Here is a 14,658-nt window from a genome sequence, read left to right as displayed (position 1 = left end):
ATGAAAATATAATAGATAAACTACAAGCAAGAGATAATTAAAAATATAAGATTTGTTAATGTTACCAAGTCATCTAAACAGGTGAAATATACAAAAAGGAAATCACGTGATCAGTTAGATTACATGTTGAAAAGCATTTAATAGAATTCTGCATCTAGTGAAAAAATACTTGCTATCAGTAAAAATAAACAAACAAACGTGACTTCCTCAATCTGGTCAAGAACAAAGGGAACCTACAACGAACAACACAGCTAATACAGGACCACTGACAGCTTTCTTCCCTGGAAGTAAGCCTGGATCAGGAGGCTGCCACTATTTATCTTCAACTTCCTACTGGAGGGTCGTCAGGGAAATAAAATGGCAAAAAGTAGATCAAAGGTGTAAAGATAATTTCTAAGGAATAAAACTGTCATATAGTATGACACTTACATAGAGATAATTCATAAAAATCTAAAAAATACAAATAATATACAAATTTAATGAGATTACTAGAAAGATTTCCACTACTTACTAAGTACCAACAAGAGATAAAAAAAAAAAATATTAAAGGACAAGAAGCAGAGTAGAAAACAAATATCTACAAGAGTTAAAAAGATTAAATTATGTAAAAATTGTAAACATTCACAAGATAAATATTAAAACCACCACAAATGACACACAGAGAAATGAGTTACACATATGAAGAAAAGGAAAAGGCCCAGAAGCCAATAAACAGCCAATACTCTCTGCCTCACCCTAAGCAGGTTACTGCAGCCTCAGGTGGGATTCTCCCAGGAAGACCCGTGGGGAGGCAGGAGGGTCCCAGCAGGTGGCAGGATCCCGCTGGTGAAAGGGTGCAGCCCTGGGGAGGCCCTTGGCCCCTGAACCCAGGCCTCGCCTCTCTACCATCTGGAGCGGCCTGGAGTTCCCGTCCCTGCTGTAAAGATGCTGATTTGTTGCGTCTTCTGTGTCGTCCATGCTGACGGCTATGCGAGCTGTCCGATCAGACCCGGTGGTGTAAAAAACGTAATCTTGCAGGATTTTGATGTCATAATAGTGCAGTTCCGCCGCCAAGAGAGGTCCGAGGAGCGCGTTCTGAAGAAGAGGGCTCAGATCCGCGATGCTGCGGTGCTGGGAGAGCAGCGCGGCGCCGGCGGCGGCACCAGGAACGGGCAGTGCAGCTCCTCCAGCTTCCCGCTGACCATGCGGAATCGCCCGTGGTTCTCGTGAAGACGGACGCCAGGAACTTCCGCTCGGCCTTCAGCCCAGACACGGCCATTTTCCCTCATCTCCGGCTGGAGGGGAGCAGGCCGAGCCCCGTCAAGGTCAAGGCCGCGACCTCCCCGCGGGGCGCCCAGGCCCTGCTCCCGGGCTCCGCCTCTCCCCGCGGCCCCGGCCCCGCCTCTCCCCGCGGCCCCGGCCCTCTGCCTGAGCGCGGCAGGAAAATGACTTACTAGTCTTAAATGAACATAAATTTCTGCAGGTCTAACAAGCGCCAGTGCGATGCTGGATCTGCGATTTCATGGAGCCATTCTTTGTGTAGCTGTGAGTCTAGGGCACAGTGTGTCGTTTTTAAATTGTAATTTAAAAACAAGCTCCTAATTGTGTTCTCTCCTTTTATTCACTCTTTGGTTAATTGAATTTCCAGAGAGTATTTCTCAATTTTCATTTAATATAGGTTTTGTTTGTATGATTTGGGGGGAGTTAAGGTTTCTGTTGTCATTTATTACTTAATTTTTGTGAATCTTGCTTTAAATGCAAAATTCTATTTTATGTAGCAAGTGTGATTTCTTTAAAGCCTGGCCACTAATTTTGCAAATAGAAATGCAGAGAAACTACTTGTATGTAAATTTCAAGCCAGGGGCCAATGCTGTGGCACAGCCCCTTAATGCCTTGGCCTTCAGCAGTGGCATCCTATGTGTTCCCTTTATATCTAAAACACATTTAACCGCTTTCTGTATTTTATCTGGCAAGAAAACTTTCAGTTGTAGTGTAGATTAAATGTAGTGAGTTATAAAAATATGATGTTCTCATTTTAAACTAATTCATCTAAACCTACAAATATGGATTTTTAAAATTGGGTTTATGTTCTCCAAACTTTACTATTTTGTTGTTTATTTAATATAGCCAACATACCTGGGTAATTGAAATCTTATAACTTATGTGTGAGTTTCCAATTGCAATACATTTTGCCTCATTGATCTCTCGTTTGCTGTGTTTTTGTACAATATTTCCTTACTTTTTGCCAAAATATCATAGGACTTTGTTAAAGGCTTTAAACTTCAGTTACATTCTGTCTAATATATGGCCCAAGATGCCTTTTTTCCCTTCTGTTTGAGAATAATATTTTTTTTTGTCTAATGAGCCATGATAAAATACTCTGAGATATCCGAACCCATGGTTTCTAATGTTTATCACATACTTATTTATTTATTTATTTTTTGACAGGCAGAGTGGACAGTGAGAGAGAGAGACTGGCCAGTGCGCTGCGACCAGCACACCACGCTGATCCAAAGCCAGGAGCCAAGTGCTTCTCCTGGTCTCCCATGCAGGTACAGGGCCCAAGCACTTGGGCCATCCTCCACTGCACTCCCAGGCCACAGCAGAGAGCTGGACTGGAAGAGAGGCAACAGGGACAGAATCCAGCGCCACGACGGGGACTAGAACCCAGGGTGCTGGCGCCGCAGGTGGAGGATTAGCCTATTGAGCCGCGGCGCCGGCCCACATCCTCATTTTTTTTAACTTTTATTTAATGAATATAGATTTCCAAAGTACAGCTTATGGATTACATTGGCTTCCCCCCCCCACAATGACTTCCCTCCCACCCGCAACCCTCCCCTTTCCCGCTCTCTCTCCCCTTCCATTCTTACCAAGATTCATTTTCCATTTTCTTTATATACAGAATATCAGTTTAGTATACATTAAGTAAAGATTTCAGCAGTTTGCACCCACATAGAAACACAAAGTGAAATATACTGTTTGAGTACTCGTTATAGCATTAAATCTCAATGTACAGCACATTAAGGACAGAGATCCTACATGAGGAGTAAGTGCAGAGTGACTCCTGTTGTTGACTTTATAAATTGACACTCCCATTTATGGTATCAGTAATCTCCCTATGCTCCAGTCATGAGTTTCCAAGGCTATGGAAGCCTTTTGAGTTCTCCGACTCTTATCTTATTTAGACAAGGTCATAGTCAAAGTGGAAATTCTCTCCTCCCTTCAGAGAAAGGTACCACCTTCTTTGAAGACCTGTTCTTTCCACTGGGATCTCACTCACAGAGATTTTTCATTTAGGTCCTTTTTCTTTCTTTTCTTTCTTTCTTTCTTTCTTTCTTTCTTTCTTTCTTTCTTTCTTTCTTTCTTTCTTTCTTTCTTTCTTTCTTTTTCTTTTTTTTTTTTTGCCAGAGCCACATCCTCATTTTTAAGTGTACATCAGTTTTGGTTCATTTTAAATTTTATTGCTGTTATTGAAGGGCGGTGGCTCCCACACCAATACTGCTCTAGCTGGGTCTCTAGGATGCCCAGTTCTCCAGGAGCTTCACTTTGTACTTTGATTTCCACTTGTCTCTCCTCTGGAAGCACTGGCAATGATCTCCAGGGGTGTGCCCTCAGGCTGCAGTGTGCACAGCAAGTCAGACAGCTCTGAGCTTAGTTCCATATTGGTTTTCCAGGCTGATACTGGAGCTGCTTGAACCTGAGAAAGTTGTGATACCCATCCTGCTGCCTTAGCTTGGCTCTGCTCCTGCTGCAGCTCCAGGTCCTTCAGCCTCTGCACCCCCGGCCTTGATCCTAAGATACCTGAAAAACTCCTGGCACCAGATCCCTGTGTCGCATGCTGCATCTTGCTGTCCCCACAGTGTGCACTGGCCTTGTCCCTTGGCACTTGCTACTCCAGCTGATTTTCTGCAGTAGCCCAGGGCCAGGTCTTGGTTGCTGTAACCTGTGCCCTCTCTTTGGCCAAACTACTCCATCCATCCTGGGCCTCCAGAAGCAGTTCTTGGATCCCTGATGACTGTTGGCTGAAATCAGGAGCCAGAGTCTACACAGCTCAGCATCCTGGTTCACCCCTCAAGTGGCAGCAATGGCCAGAGCTGAGCCAATCAGAATCCAGGAGCTAGGAGCTTCTTCTGGTTCTCCCACATAGATGCAGGGGCCCAAGCACTTGAGCCATCATCTGCTGCTTGCCCAGGCCATAAACAGAGAGCCGTATCAGAAGAGGAGTAGCCAGCCCATGCACTTGCACCCATGCGGGATACTGGTTCTGCAAGTGGAAGCTTAGTCTGCTATGCCATAGCACTAGCCCCCGATGTTACCTTTAAAATGTATGTATGTTTGTAGAAAGATTTAATCATGCTAATTACTAAATTATCTTTGGTTATGGTAAAAAACTACTCTTTTAGCAATTTTAGATACACAATGCCTTATTAATTGTGGCAAACAAGTGGTTTCATAGATTACTATAACATATCCTCCTGACTAACTGAAAATTTGTACCTTTTGGTGAACATTTTTCCTTTCCCCATCCTGCCCCATACCCTAGCCTCTGGTAACCACCTTTCTACTCTCTGTTTCTGTGAGATTTTTTTAATTCCACATATACATGAGATAATACAGTATTTGTCTTTGTCTATTCAGCTTATTTCACAATATAATGTCCTGTAATTTCACCTATGTTTCTGCAAATTGTGGAATTCTTTTCTTTATTAAAGCTAACTAGTATTTCATTACATATATATATACACACATAGATATTTTAATTATTCATCCTTTTATTGATACTTAAGTAACTTCTTTATGTTGGTTGTTGTTAACAATGCTGAAATGAGCAGGGGAGTGGGGCTATCCCTTTAATATAATGATTTTAGTTCTTTTGTATATATATCCAGGAACACAGTTGGTGGATTATTTGACAGTTTTCTGTTCTCATTGCTTTGTTTTCCATGATGACTGATGTCCTACTTTACATTCTCATCAACTGCACAACCCCATTTGTCAATCCCTGCTTTTGGTGTCTGCAGATTTAGAGTCCTATCCAAGAAAGTACTGCTCAGAAGAGTAAAGCTTCCACCACGTGTTTTCTTACAGTAGATTTATAGTTTTGGGTATTGCATTTAAGTGTTTCATCAACTTTTAGTTGACTTTTGTATATGACATGGAAAAGAGACTAATTTCATTCTTCTATATTTGCATTTACAGTTTCCCCAAAACCATTTATCATGAGACTATCTTATCCACATTGTGATATGTCTGTCAAAAATAAGTTGACTTAAATCCTTGGATATTTTCTCTGGACTTTCCATCCTATTCCATTGGCCTATGTATCTGTTTCATGCTGGTGTCATACTGTTTAATTACAATAGCTTTATAATATATTTTCAAGGGAGAAGTGTGATACCTTCAGTTTTGTTCTTTGGGCTCAAGATTACTATGACTATGTAGTATATTTTCTGGTCCCAAGGAAATTTTAGATTTTTTTTCTATTTCTGAATAAAATATTGTTTTTATTTTTATAGGAATTGAACTGAATGCATAGATTGCTTTGGGTCATATGCCTATTTTAATAATATTATTCCAATTTATTATGAGAGACTTTTTTAATTTATTTGTATCTTCTTTATTTCATCAATGTATTATAATTTTAGTGTATAAAATATTCACCTATGTGGACACATTATTTTCTAAAACATTATTTCTTCATGCTCCTATATATGGGATGATTTTCTTAATTGCTTTCCCAGATAACATATTATTCGTCTGTAGAAACACTAATGATATTTATATTGATTTTAGAACTTGAGATTTCCTGAATTTATTTATTTTCTAACAGTTCTTTATTGGATTCATTATTATCACTGGCAAATAGAAACAATTTTACTTCTTCCTCTTATACAGATGATATTTTTGTTCTTGCCTAATAATTCTCTCTAGGATTTTCAGCATTACATGGAAAAGAAATGGTAAGCATGGACATATTTGTATTATTTCTGATCTTAGACAAAAGACTTTTTAAACTTTTCATCAGTGACTTTAATGTTAGCTCTGCTTTTATTGTTTATGGTTTTTATTGTGTTGAGGTATGTTCTTTCTGTGACAACTTTTAGAGAGTTCCCATGAACAAATTTGAATTTTCACAAGTTGTTTTTCTGCATCTGCTCATATAGTGACAATTTTATGATTTTTATTCTTTATTATGATAATATTGTATATCACACTTATTTTTAAATTTTAATTTAGAATATGCAAATTTAATGTATTTCATATATATAGATTTGGGAACATAGTGATACTTTCCATCCTACCATTCCTCCTGCCCATGGTCCCACTCTTCTTCCTCCTTCCATTCTTATTCCAATTATTTTTACTAAGATATATTTACAGTTAACATTATAGTCATAGGATTAATCCAACAATTAAGAGTTCAACAATTAGTATGAAAAAAAGGTTCCTCAACAGTCAAGATAAGGGCTGTTAAGATCATCACATATCAAAATGTCATTTTTGTTTTTAATTTGCATAGGAAAGCTGCAGAAGAAGACCCAAGTGCTTGGGCCTTGAACCCAGGTAGGAGACCTGGAAGAAGCACGTGCCTCCTCGCTTCAGCCTGGCCCAATCCCAGCCATTGTGGCCATTTAGGCAGTGAACCAGCAGAGAGAAGATATCTCTCTGTCTCTGTGTCTGTCTCTCTCCCTCTACATAGCCTTATAAATAAATAAAATAATTATTTGCAAAACCTGTATATATGAAATAAAGGAAATCTAGTCCTTTATATAAATTGATAAAATTTATAAAGACTCTAATCCCACCGGCGCCGTGGCTCACTAGGCTAATCCTCTGCCTTGCGGCCCCAGCACACCGGGTTCTAGTCCCAGTCGGGGCACTAGATTCTGTCCCAGTTGTCCCTCTTCCAGGCCAGCTCTCTGCTGTGGCCAGGGAGTGCAGTGGAGGATGGCCCAGGTACTTGGGTACCTGGGTCTCCCCATGGGAGACCAGGATAGGTACCTGGCTCCTGCCATCCGATCAGCGCAGTGTGCCAGTTGCAGCGCGCCGGCCGCGGCGGCCATTGGAGGGTGAACCAACGGCAAAAAAGGAAGACCTTTCTCTCTGTCTCTCTCTCTCACTGTCCACTCTGCCTGTCAAAAAATAAAAAAAAGACTCTAATCCCACTTCAGAGTGCTTGGTTTGATTCGCAGCTGTTTCCGATGCCAGGTTTTTGCTAATGCAGATGTTGGGAGGCAGTAGTGATAGCTCATGATATTGGGCTTCTGACAGCAGTACATTCCCAGCTCTTGGATTCAGCCCTGATACAGCCCTGGTTACTGTGGGTATTTGGAGGAGTAAGTCTGTGGATAAGAGGTTTTCTCTTTTGTCTCTCCTGGCCTACCTGCCTCTCTTTATGTCTCTTTAACTCACACACACACATACAGACACACACAAACATATGTATTTTTTTTTTTGACAGGCAGAGTGGATAGTGAGAGAGACAGATTGAAAAGTCTTTCTTTTCCATTGGTTCACTCTCCAATGGCTGCTGTGGCCAGCACGCTGTGGCCAGCGCACCACGCTGACCCGAAGCCAGGAGCCAGGTGCTTTCTCCTGGTCTCCCATGCGGGTGACTTGGGCCATCCTCCACTGCACTCCCAGGCCACAGCAGAGAGCTGGACAGAAAGAGGAGTGCCCAGGACAGAATCTGGTGCCCCAACCAGGGCTAGAACCTGGTGTGCCGGCTCCGCAGGCAGAGGATTAGCCTATTGAGCTGTGGCGCCGGCCACACATATGTAATTTTTAATATGACAATAATCAAGCAAAGCAACGACTAAAGAATATAACATGATATTGACTCATGTTTGAATAATTCAATTGAAACTACTGTGAGTTGTTTGAAGTATCAATGAAGAATGGAATATCTGCCTGAAAATATAACTTAGGAAAAGTCTGCAACACAAACAACCTATAGAGACTGGCTAGAAGAAAAGTATACAGAGCTGTCTGAGAACCTGCAGCAGATTCTGTTCTCCAAAAATTCCTGGTCTGATCCATAAATGCAGTACAATCTCCCAAACGCTGTTTCAGCAATTCCTTAAAAACTTCATTGGCTGACTTGTATATTAGCAGAGGGTAACTCTCACCACTGCAGAATGTTGCATGTTTATTTGTAGGCTGATATTAACTTCTACTATATCATCTATACAACCAATAAAGACCATTTCAGACTTCATATCCCATAGGAATTTAGCAAATTCTAAATTCTGATTTTAATCCTATGTAACAAATATGCCTTTATTGTGGCATCAGAAGACCTGGAGACCAATATACAATCAGCTTTGATGGCTCTAATTTCTTATAACCATGAAAATTTTACCTTATCACATTTATTTGTTTCATTTTAACTTAAAGCCCTCATAAATCTCCTATAATATGATATAAAACAAAATGAGAAATAATCAATCAACTTACTGGAGATGTATTCATTTCCTTTGGTCTTGGAAACATGTAGAGGTCTCTACAACTATACCTGGAAGAGAATGTAAATGCAGGGAATCATGAGAGAATTGGCCTGACTTTCTCCTAGAGTCCACAGTGCTAATGAAGATCATGCAAATACAGAATAACCGACACCTTAGCTGGAGAAACAAAATAAAAATCAACCTCCCTGTGGAGAATTAGCGCTTTACAATTGAAAACAGGCAGAAGACTTTTTGAAAGAGCACACAAAATTAGAGTAATTGGCAGTGATTAAATCTAGTTATCCTTAGGTTAATGGGAATATCAACATATATGATACCAACACACTTTGAAAAGTATTTGCCTACTGGAGTTTACTTTATTAAATAGTGATATTATGAAGAAACCTGGGACTTGCCTGTTGGAGATACAAGGTCTAGGAAAGAATCAGGACAAACCACCAGACTTGAGAAGGTTGAATACAGGTTAGACTACTGCTTGGGGCAACCATATCCCATATGCACATTCTTGGATTGTGTCCTTGCTATTACATACCTAAAATACATAATCTGAGATGATGGATAGGTACTTGGATTCCTGCTACCCTCATATGAGACCCAGATGGATTCCAGCCTCCTGGCTTCAGCCTGGAATAGCCCTGGCTGTTAGGACATTTGGCAAGTGAATTAACCAGCAGATGGAACATCTCTCTCTTCCCTTTTCTCATGCTCTGCCTTTCAAATAAATACTTTAAAAATTACAAATAAAATTACAACAAAAGCCTCTGTTGATTTGTAATACATCAAATGCTGATACACTTTGCTGAGTGTGGAAAAATTTAATAGTATGCCAAATACAATTAAGAGAGCTTCACATAGATATTATCATGGGCATGATTCATGCCGACTATGTCAGCAAGGATGTCAGCAAGACCACTGCCACTTAAACTGCTTGAACATCATGAGCATTGGTTTACAATTTCTATAAAGTAAATGCTTCTACTTAAAATCCATGGTATCTGACATCTATTAATCATTTGACATTTGTCAACAGACAATGTCCTAAAGCACACTTTGTTTCATCTTTCTCATATGGTACAAAGAACCTGACAATTCCTGACCCACCAGAAAAAACTATCAGGATACAGGGAGATTCAGCATTATCTCCAAATACAAAATGCAGAGAGGATAGGTTTCAAACAGTTCAAATTCTGGGAATAACAAAGGCAGAATGAAGCAATGGGAGTGTGTAATGGGGTGATGTTTCAGATATGACAAGTCAGCCCTTCACTGAAAGTCACATCTCCAAGATCCCTCCAATAAATATTATTTCCTAGGCCCTTGTCTATCTTTCTCATCTATTCACATCTTCCTTGCACTCAGGCTTTGGTAGCTTACAGATGAAGTGAGTTAGCATCACTCAATCTTGGTCACCCTGGACCACAGGATCAATAATTGCTTGGGCCATGAAAAGCTAGGGCCTTTACCACTCTAGGACTCCTTTGCCTCTACTATGAAGCTCCAGCGAGAGGGTTTGGCCAGAAGAGTGGATCCTGAATCTTGGGGTCCAAGTCTCCATTCAACATGAACATTTTGTTAAAAAGAAAACAGACTCATCATCCAGTACCCTAATTTTCCTCATAGAATCAATTGTCTTTGGACAATATATTTGGATAAACTTATTAAACTCAAACAAGGGTACTGGGAAGGCCACACATAGGAATGAACCAGAAGCTTCATTGACTGATGAGACATGACAAAACCCCACAAATTCAACTGCCTCATAGTAACAGATCTCATACACACTATATGGTGATTTTGCTGGAAATTTGGGGGAATGTTTCACTCGTATTTATAATGTTCTAATGCTTCATTGGATAAGCCAAAATGGCAAATGACTAAATCAGTTATAAAACTTGTCCTATGGTTTGAAAATTTCTTATCAAAAGTGCTTGGTAACAGGGGCTGGAATTGTGATGTGGTGGATACAACTGCCGCCTGCAACACCAGTATACCATGTGGGCAAGAGTTTGTGTCCCAGAGACTCCACTTCAATCCAACTCCCTGATAATGACCTAAGAAAAGTAATAGAAGATGGTCCAGGTGTTTGGGCTATTGCTACACATGTGGGAGACTTAGCTGATGCTCTTGACTTTGGTCTGGCCCATCTCTGACTTTTTCAGCCTTCAGGCAAGTAAACCTTGGAAGATCTACCTGCCTTTCCCCAATACCACCTGTAACTTTTTCAAACAAAAAAGTATTTAAGAAATACTTGAGTGCTGGAGCCGCTGCTGCCGAGCCCGGGTCCCATTACCGAGCGCCCCTCACGCCTGTCCGACGTGCACTCCCGATTCCTTTTGGTTCCAGGTCCAAAATGGCAGCTCTCAAGGATCAGCTGATTCACAACCTTTTGAAGGAAGAACATGTCCCCCAAAATAAGATCACGGTTGTGAGGGTTGGTGCTGTGGGCATGGCCTGTGCCATCAGTATGTTAATGAAGGACTTGGCGGATGAACTTGCTCTTGTTGACGTCATGGAAGATAAACTGAAGGGAGAGATGATGGATCTCCAGCATGGCAGCCTTTTCCTTAGAACCCCTAAAATTGTCTCTGGCAAGGACTACAGTGTGACGGCCAACTCCAAGCTGGTGATCACCACGGGTGGGGCACGACAGCAAGAGGGAGAAAGCCGTCTGAACTTGGTCTAGCATAATGTGAACATCTTCAAATTCATCATTCCCAATGTTGTCAAGTACAGCCCCAACTGCAAGTTGCTTGTTGTTTCCAATCCAGTGGACATCCTGACCTATGTGGCCTGGAAGATAAGTGGCTTTCCCAAAAACCGTGTGATTGGAAGTGGTTGCAATCAAGATTCAGCCCGCTTCCATTACCTGATGAGGGAAAGGCTGGGAGTTCACCCACTGAGCTGTCATGGCTGGATCCTTGGCGAGCATGGAGATTCAAGTGTGCCTGTGTGGAACGGCATGAACGTTGCTGATGTCTCCCTGAAGACTCTGCACCCAGAGTTAGGCACCGATGCAGACAAGGAACAGTGGAAACCGGTTCACAAACAAGTGGTAGACAGTGCTTATGAGGTGATCAAGCTGAAGGGCTACACATCCTGGGCCATTGGATTGTCTGTGGCAGATCTGGCAGAAAGCAAAATGAAGAATCTCAGGAGGGTGCATCCGATTTCCACCATGATTAAGGGGCTCTATGGAATAAAGGAGGAGGTCTTCTTAGTGTTCCTTGCGTCTTGGGACAAAACGGGATCTCAGACATTGTGAAGGTGACTCTGACCTCTGAAGAAGAGGCCCACTTGAAGAAGAGTGCGGACACGCTTTGGGGAATCCAAAAAGAGCTGCAGTTTTAAAGTCTTTGGATAATGTCCTACCACTTCACTGTCTAGGTTACAACAGGGTTTTAGTTGGAGGTTGGGCATATGGTCCTTTTTAATCTGATCCATGATTAAAGCAGTGAGATCATGATGGCCTAGGGAGGGAAAAAACCATGTTTCCTAAAGTTAGAAATAGAATGGTTTACAAAATCCAACAGCTACATCCAGGTACTGGGTGACACTGACTTTGTGTCATCCTGAGCTGGTCAGCCTAAGATATAGTTCCCCACCTCTGAGGTGCCACTGCCTGTGTTGCATGAGCTCCAGTTGCCCTTCCGACTAGACGTGCGTTTACTGTGTGCTACGTAACTTCTGGTCCCTTCACCAAACATGCTTAGTCCAACTTTTTTTCATAGTCAGTCATAACCTGGGATCCAGTATTGTATAAACTCAATATTGCATGTCTTGTGCATAACTGTTCTAAAGGATCTTATTTTGTGTATTGTATGTATGAGTAGTGTACACTGCACATAATGTAAAAAGAAAGATCTACATATAGCAATGCAACTAGCTATCCATGTGTCATACCAACTAAATCACTAAATAAACCTTGAACAATGAAAAAAAAAAAGAAATACTTGAGGAGCTGGCACTATGGCTTTAGCAGGTAAAGCTGCCGCCTGCAGTGCCAGCATCCCATTATGGGTGCAGGTTCAAGACCCGGCCACTACACTTCTGATCCAGCTCTCTGCTATGGCCTGGGAAAGGAGTAGAAGATAGTCCAAGTCCTTGTGCCCCTGCACCCACATGGGAGACCCAGAAGAAGCTTCTGGCTCAGCTGGAAGAAGCTCCTGGCTCCTGGCTTCTGATCGGCTCAGCTCTGGCCATTGCAGCCATCTGGGGATTGAACCAGCCAATGGAAGACTTTCCTCTCTCTCTCTCTCTCTCTCTCTCTGCCTCTCCTTCTCTCTGTGTAACTCTTGCAAATAAAATAAATAAATTTTAAAAAATAAGTAAGCAATTGTAGGTTTTCCTGCTGTCCTCTAAGCAGGACTGGGCTTAGAGGGTTACAGCAACACAGGGTGAAGGGGAAAGCAATAATGGATCCTAGGATGCTTAGTCACTAACTGAAAAGTGGTGAGCAGGTTTCATCCACAGAAGACTCTGCACTGCATGGAGAACCATGAGGTTTAATGGAGATCCAGAACTAAGCTACTTGTAGATTTTACATGTTGTTGCTGTTATAACTCTTACATAAAATAGTTATGCCTCAGCCACTGATCTAATGAAAGTCTGAAATAAGCAGCATAACTCTAATCATTGTTATGAAATTAGTCTAGTTTCCTTCCATTCTATCCTGAAACTTTATGAACAAAAATGGAAAAAAAGCTTGTGAATCTAAAATAGGAAATCCTTGGTAGGCAGGTATTATATCAATATTTGTCTCTTGCCCTTCTCTTCCTCGGCGCTGCCTCCGGAGGTGGCTGCCCTCTCCTCGGCACTATGGCCGCCCTCAGACCCCTGGTGAAGCCCAAGATCGTCAAAAAGAGGACCAAGAAGTTCATCCGCCACCAGTCGGACCGCTATGTCAAGATTAAGCGTAACTGGCGGAAACCCAGAGGTATTGACAACAGGGTGCGGAGAAGATTCAAGGGCCAGATCTTGATGCCCAACATTGGCTACGGGAGCAACAAGAAGACCAAGCACATGCTGCCCAGCGGCTTCCGGAAGTTCCTGGTCCACAACGTCAAGGAGCTGGAGGTGCTGCTGATGTGCAACAAATCCTACTGTGCAGAGATTGCTCACAACGTCTCCTCCAAGAATCACAAAGCCATTGTGGAGAGAGCGGCCCAGCTGGCCATCAGGGTCACCAACCCCAACGCCAGGCTGCGCAGTGAAGAAAATGAGTAGGTGGCTCAGGTGCGCATTTTATTTGTGTTTAAATAAAACCTTGAAAACCGGAAAAAAAAATATTTGTCTCTTTTTTTTTGACAGGCAGAGATAGACAGTGAGAGAGAGAGACAGAGAGAAAGGTCTTCCTTCCATTGGTTTACTCCCCAAATGGCTGCCATGGCTGGCGCGCTGCACTGATCCGAAGCCAGGAGCCAGGTGCTTCCTCCTGGTCTCCTATGTGGGTGCAGGGCCCAAGCACTTGGGCCATCCTCCACTGCACTCCCGGACCACAGCAGAGAGCTGGACTGGAAGAGGAGCAACTGGGACAGAACCGGGGCCCCAACAAGCACTAGAACCTGGAGTGTGGAGGATTAGCCTAGTGAGCCATGGCACCAGCCAATATTTGTCTTTGAATGTGAGTGGGTTTCTTAAAAAACTTTTGAAAATGTTCACTCATTAAAATACATATTGTTATATTTTCATTACATCCAGAAGATAAATTTTATTTTTAACTTGCACGTTTTTTAATGCTTTTTAGTAAACAAAATTCTCATAACTAGGTTAATTAAAAGTTGGAGAAATTTAGATAAATGTAGTTATTCCCATTGCCCCTTCTTTTTTAGGGTGAAAAAGCAAATTTTTGTGTTACCTGATTACCATTTTATGAAACAAAAATGCAATTTGGGCATAAAGACTTCCTAGTAGTTGTATTATGCTACATGTAGGGAGGATAAAACTAAGAATAGTTGTTATAAGGGACAAGGTGTAAGTCATAAACATCTAAAGAAAGAAATATATATATACTTAACACTGTGAAATCACTCACCAATAAAGAGTTGAAAAAGGAAATTAGCTTTTTGTTTAAAAGTAAGTATTTTTTTAAAAGATGATTTTAGAAGATATTGAGAAACACCAAGAGTTAACACAATAACTTCATGAAAAAATAACTTCCATCAATCTACATACACATAAAAATATTCAAATAAGAATTTTAGTCTTCTGGCAC

At 41.5% G+C, this 14,658-nt stretch overlaps 1 protein-coding gene and 1 pseudogene across 1 annotated transcript; both read left to right on the top strand.

The window, feature by feature from the left end:
• The first annotated feature begins 10,678 nt into the window (after nt 1-10,678).
• On the top strand, nt 10,679-12,131 carry LOC138847882 (L-lactate dehydrogenase A chain pseudogene; annotated as a pseudogene).
• Nucleotides 12,132-13,212: 1,081 nt separating this feature from the next.
• Nucleotides 13,213-13,730, top strand: LOC138847883 (large ribosomal subunit protein eL32-like). The gene has a single exon (XM_070067661.1). It carries the CDS (start codon nt 13,263-13,265, stop codon nt 13,668-13,670), a length of 408 nt encoding a protein of 135 aa, XP_069923762.1. The 5' UTR covers nt 13,213-13,262; the 3' UTR covers nt 13,671-13,730.
• The last annotated feature ends 928 nt before the right edge of the window (nt 13,731-14,658 follow it).

The sequence above is a fragment of the Oryctolagus cuniculus genome (assembly GCF_964237555.1).
Source record: "Oryctolagus cuniculus chromosome 17 unlocalized genomic scaffold, mOryCun1.1 SUPER_17_unloc_2, whole genome shotgun sequence".
Classification (NCBI taxonomy): Eukaryota; Metazoa; Chordata; class Mammalia; order Lagomorpha; family Leporidae; genus Oryctolagus; species Oryctolagus cuniculus.
This window is presented reverse-complemented; position numbering and strand designations above follow the sequence as displayed.

What these genes read in the sequence shown, in the direction of transcription:
- LOC138847883 (XM_070067661.1), top strand. Translation starts at nt 13,263, where the DNA reads ATGGCCGCCCTCAGACCCCTGGTGAAGCCCAAGATCGTCAAAAAGAGG.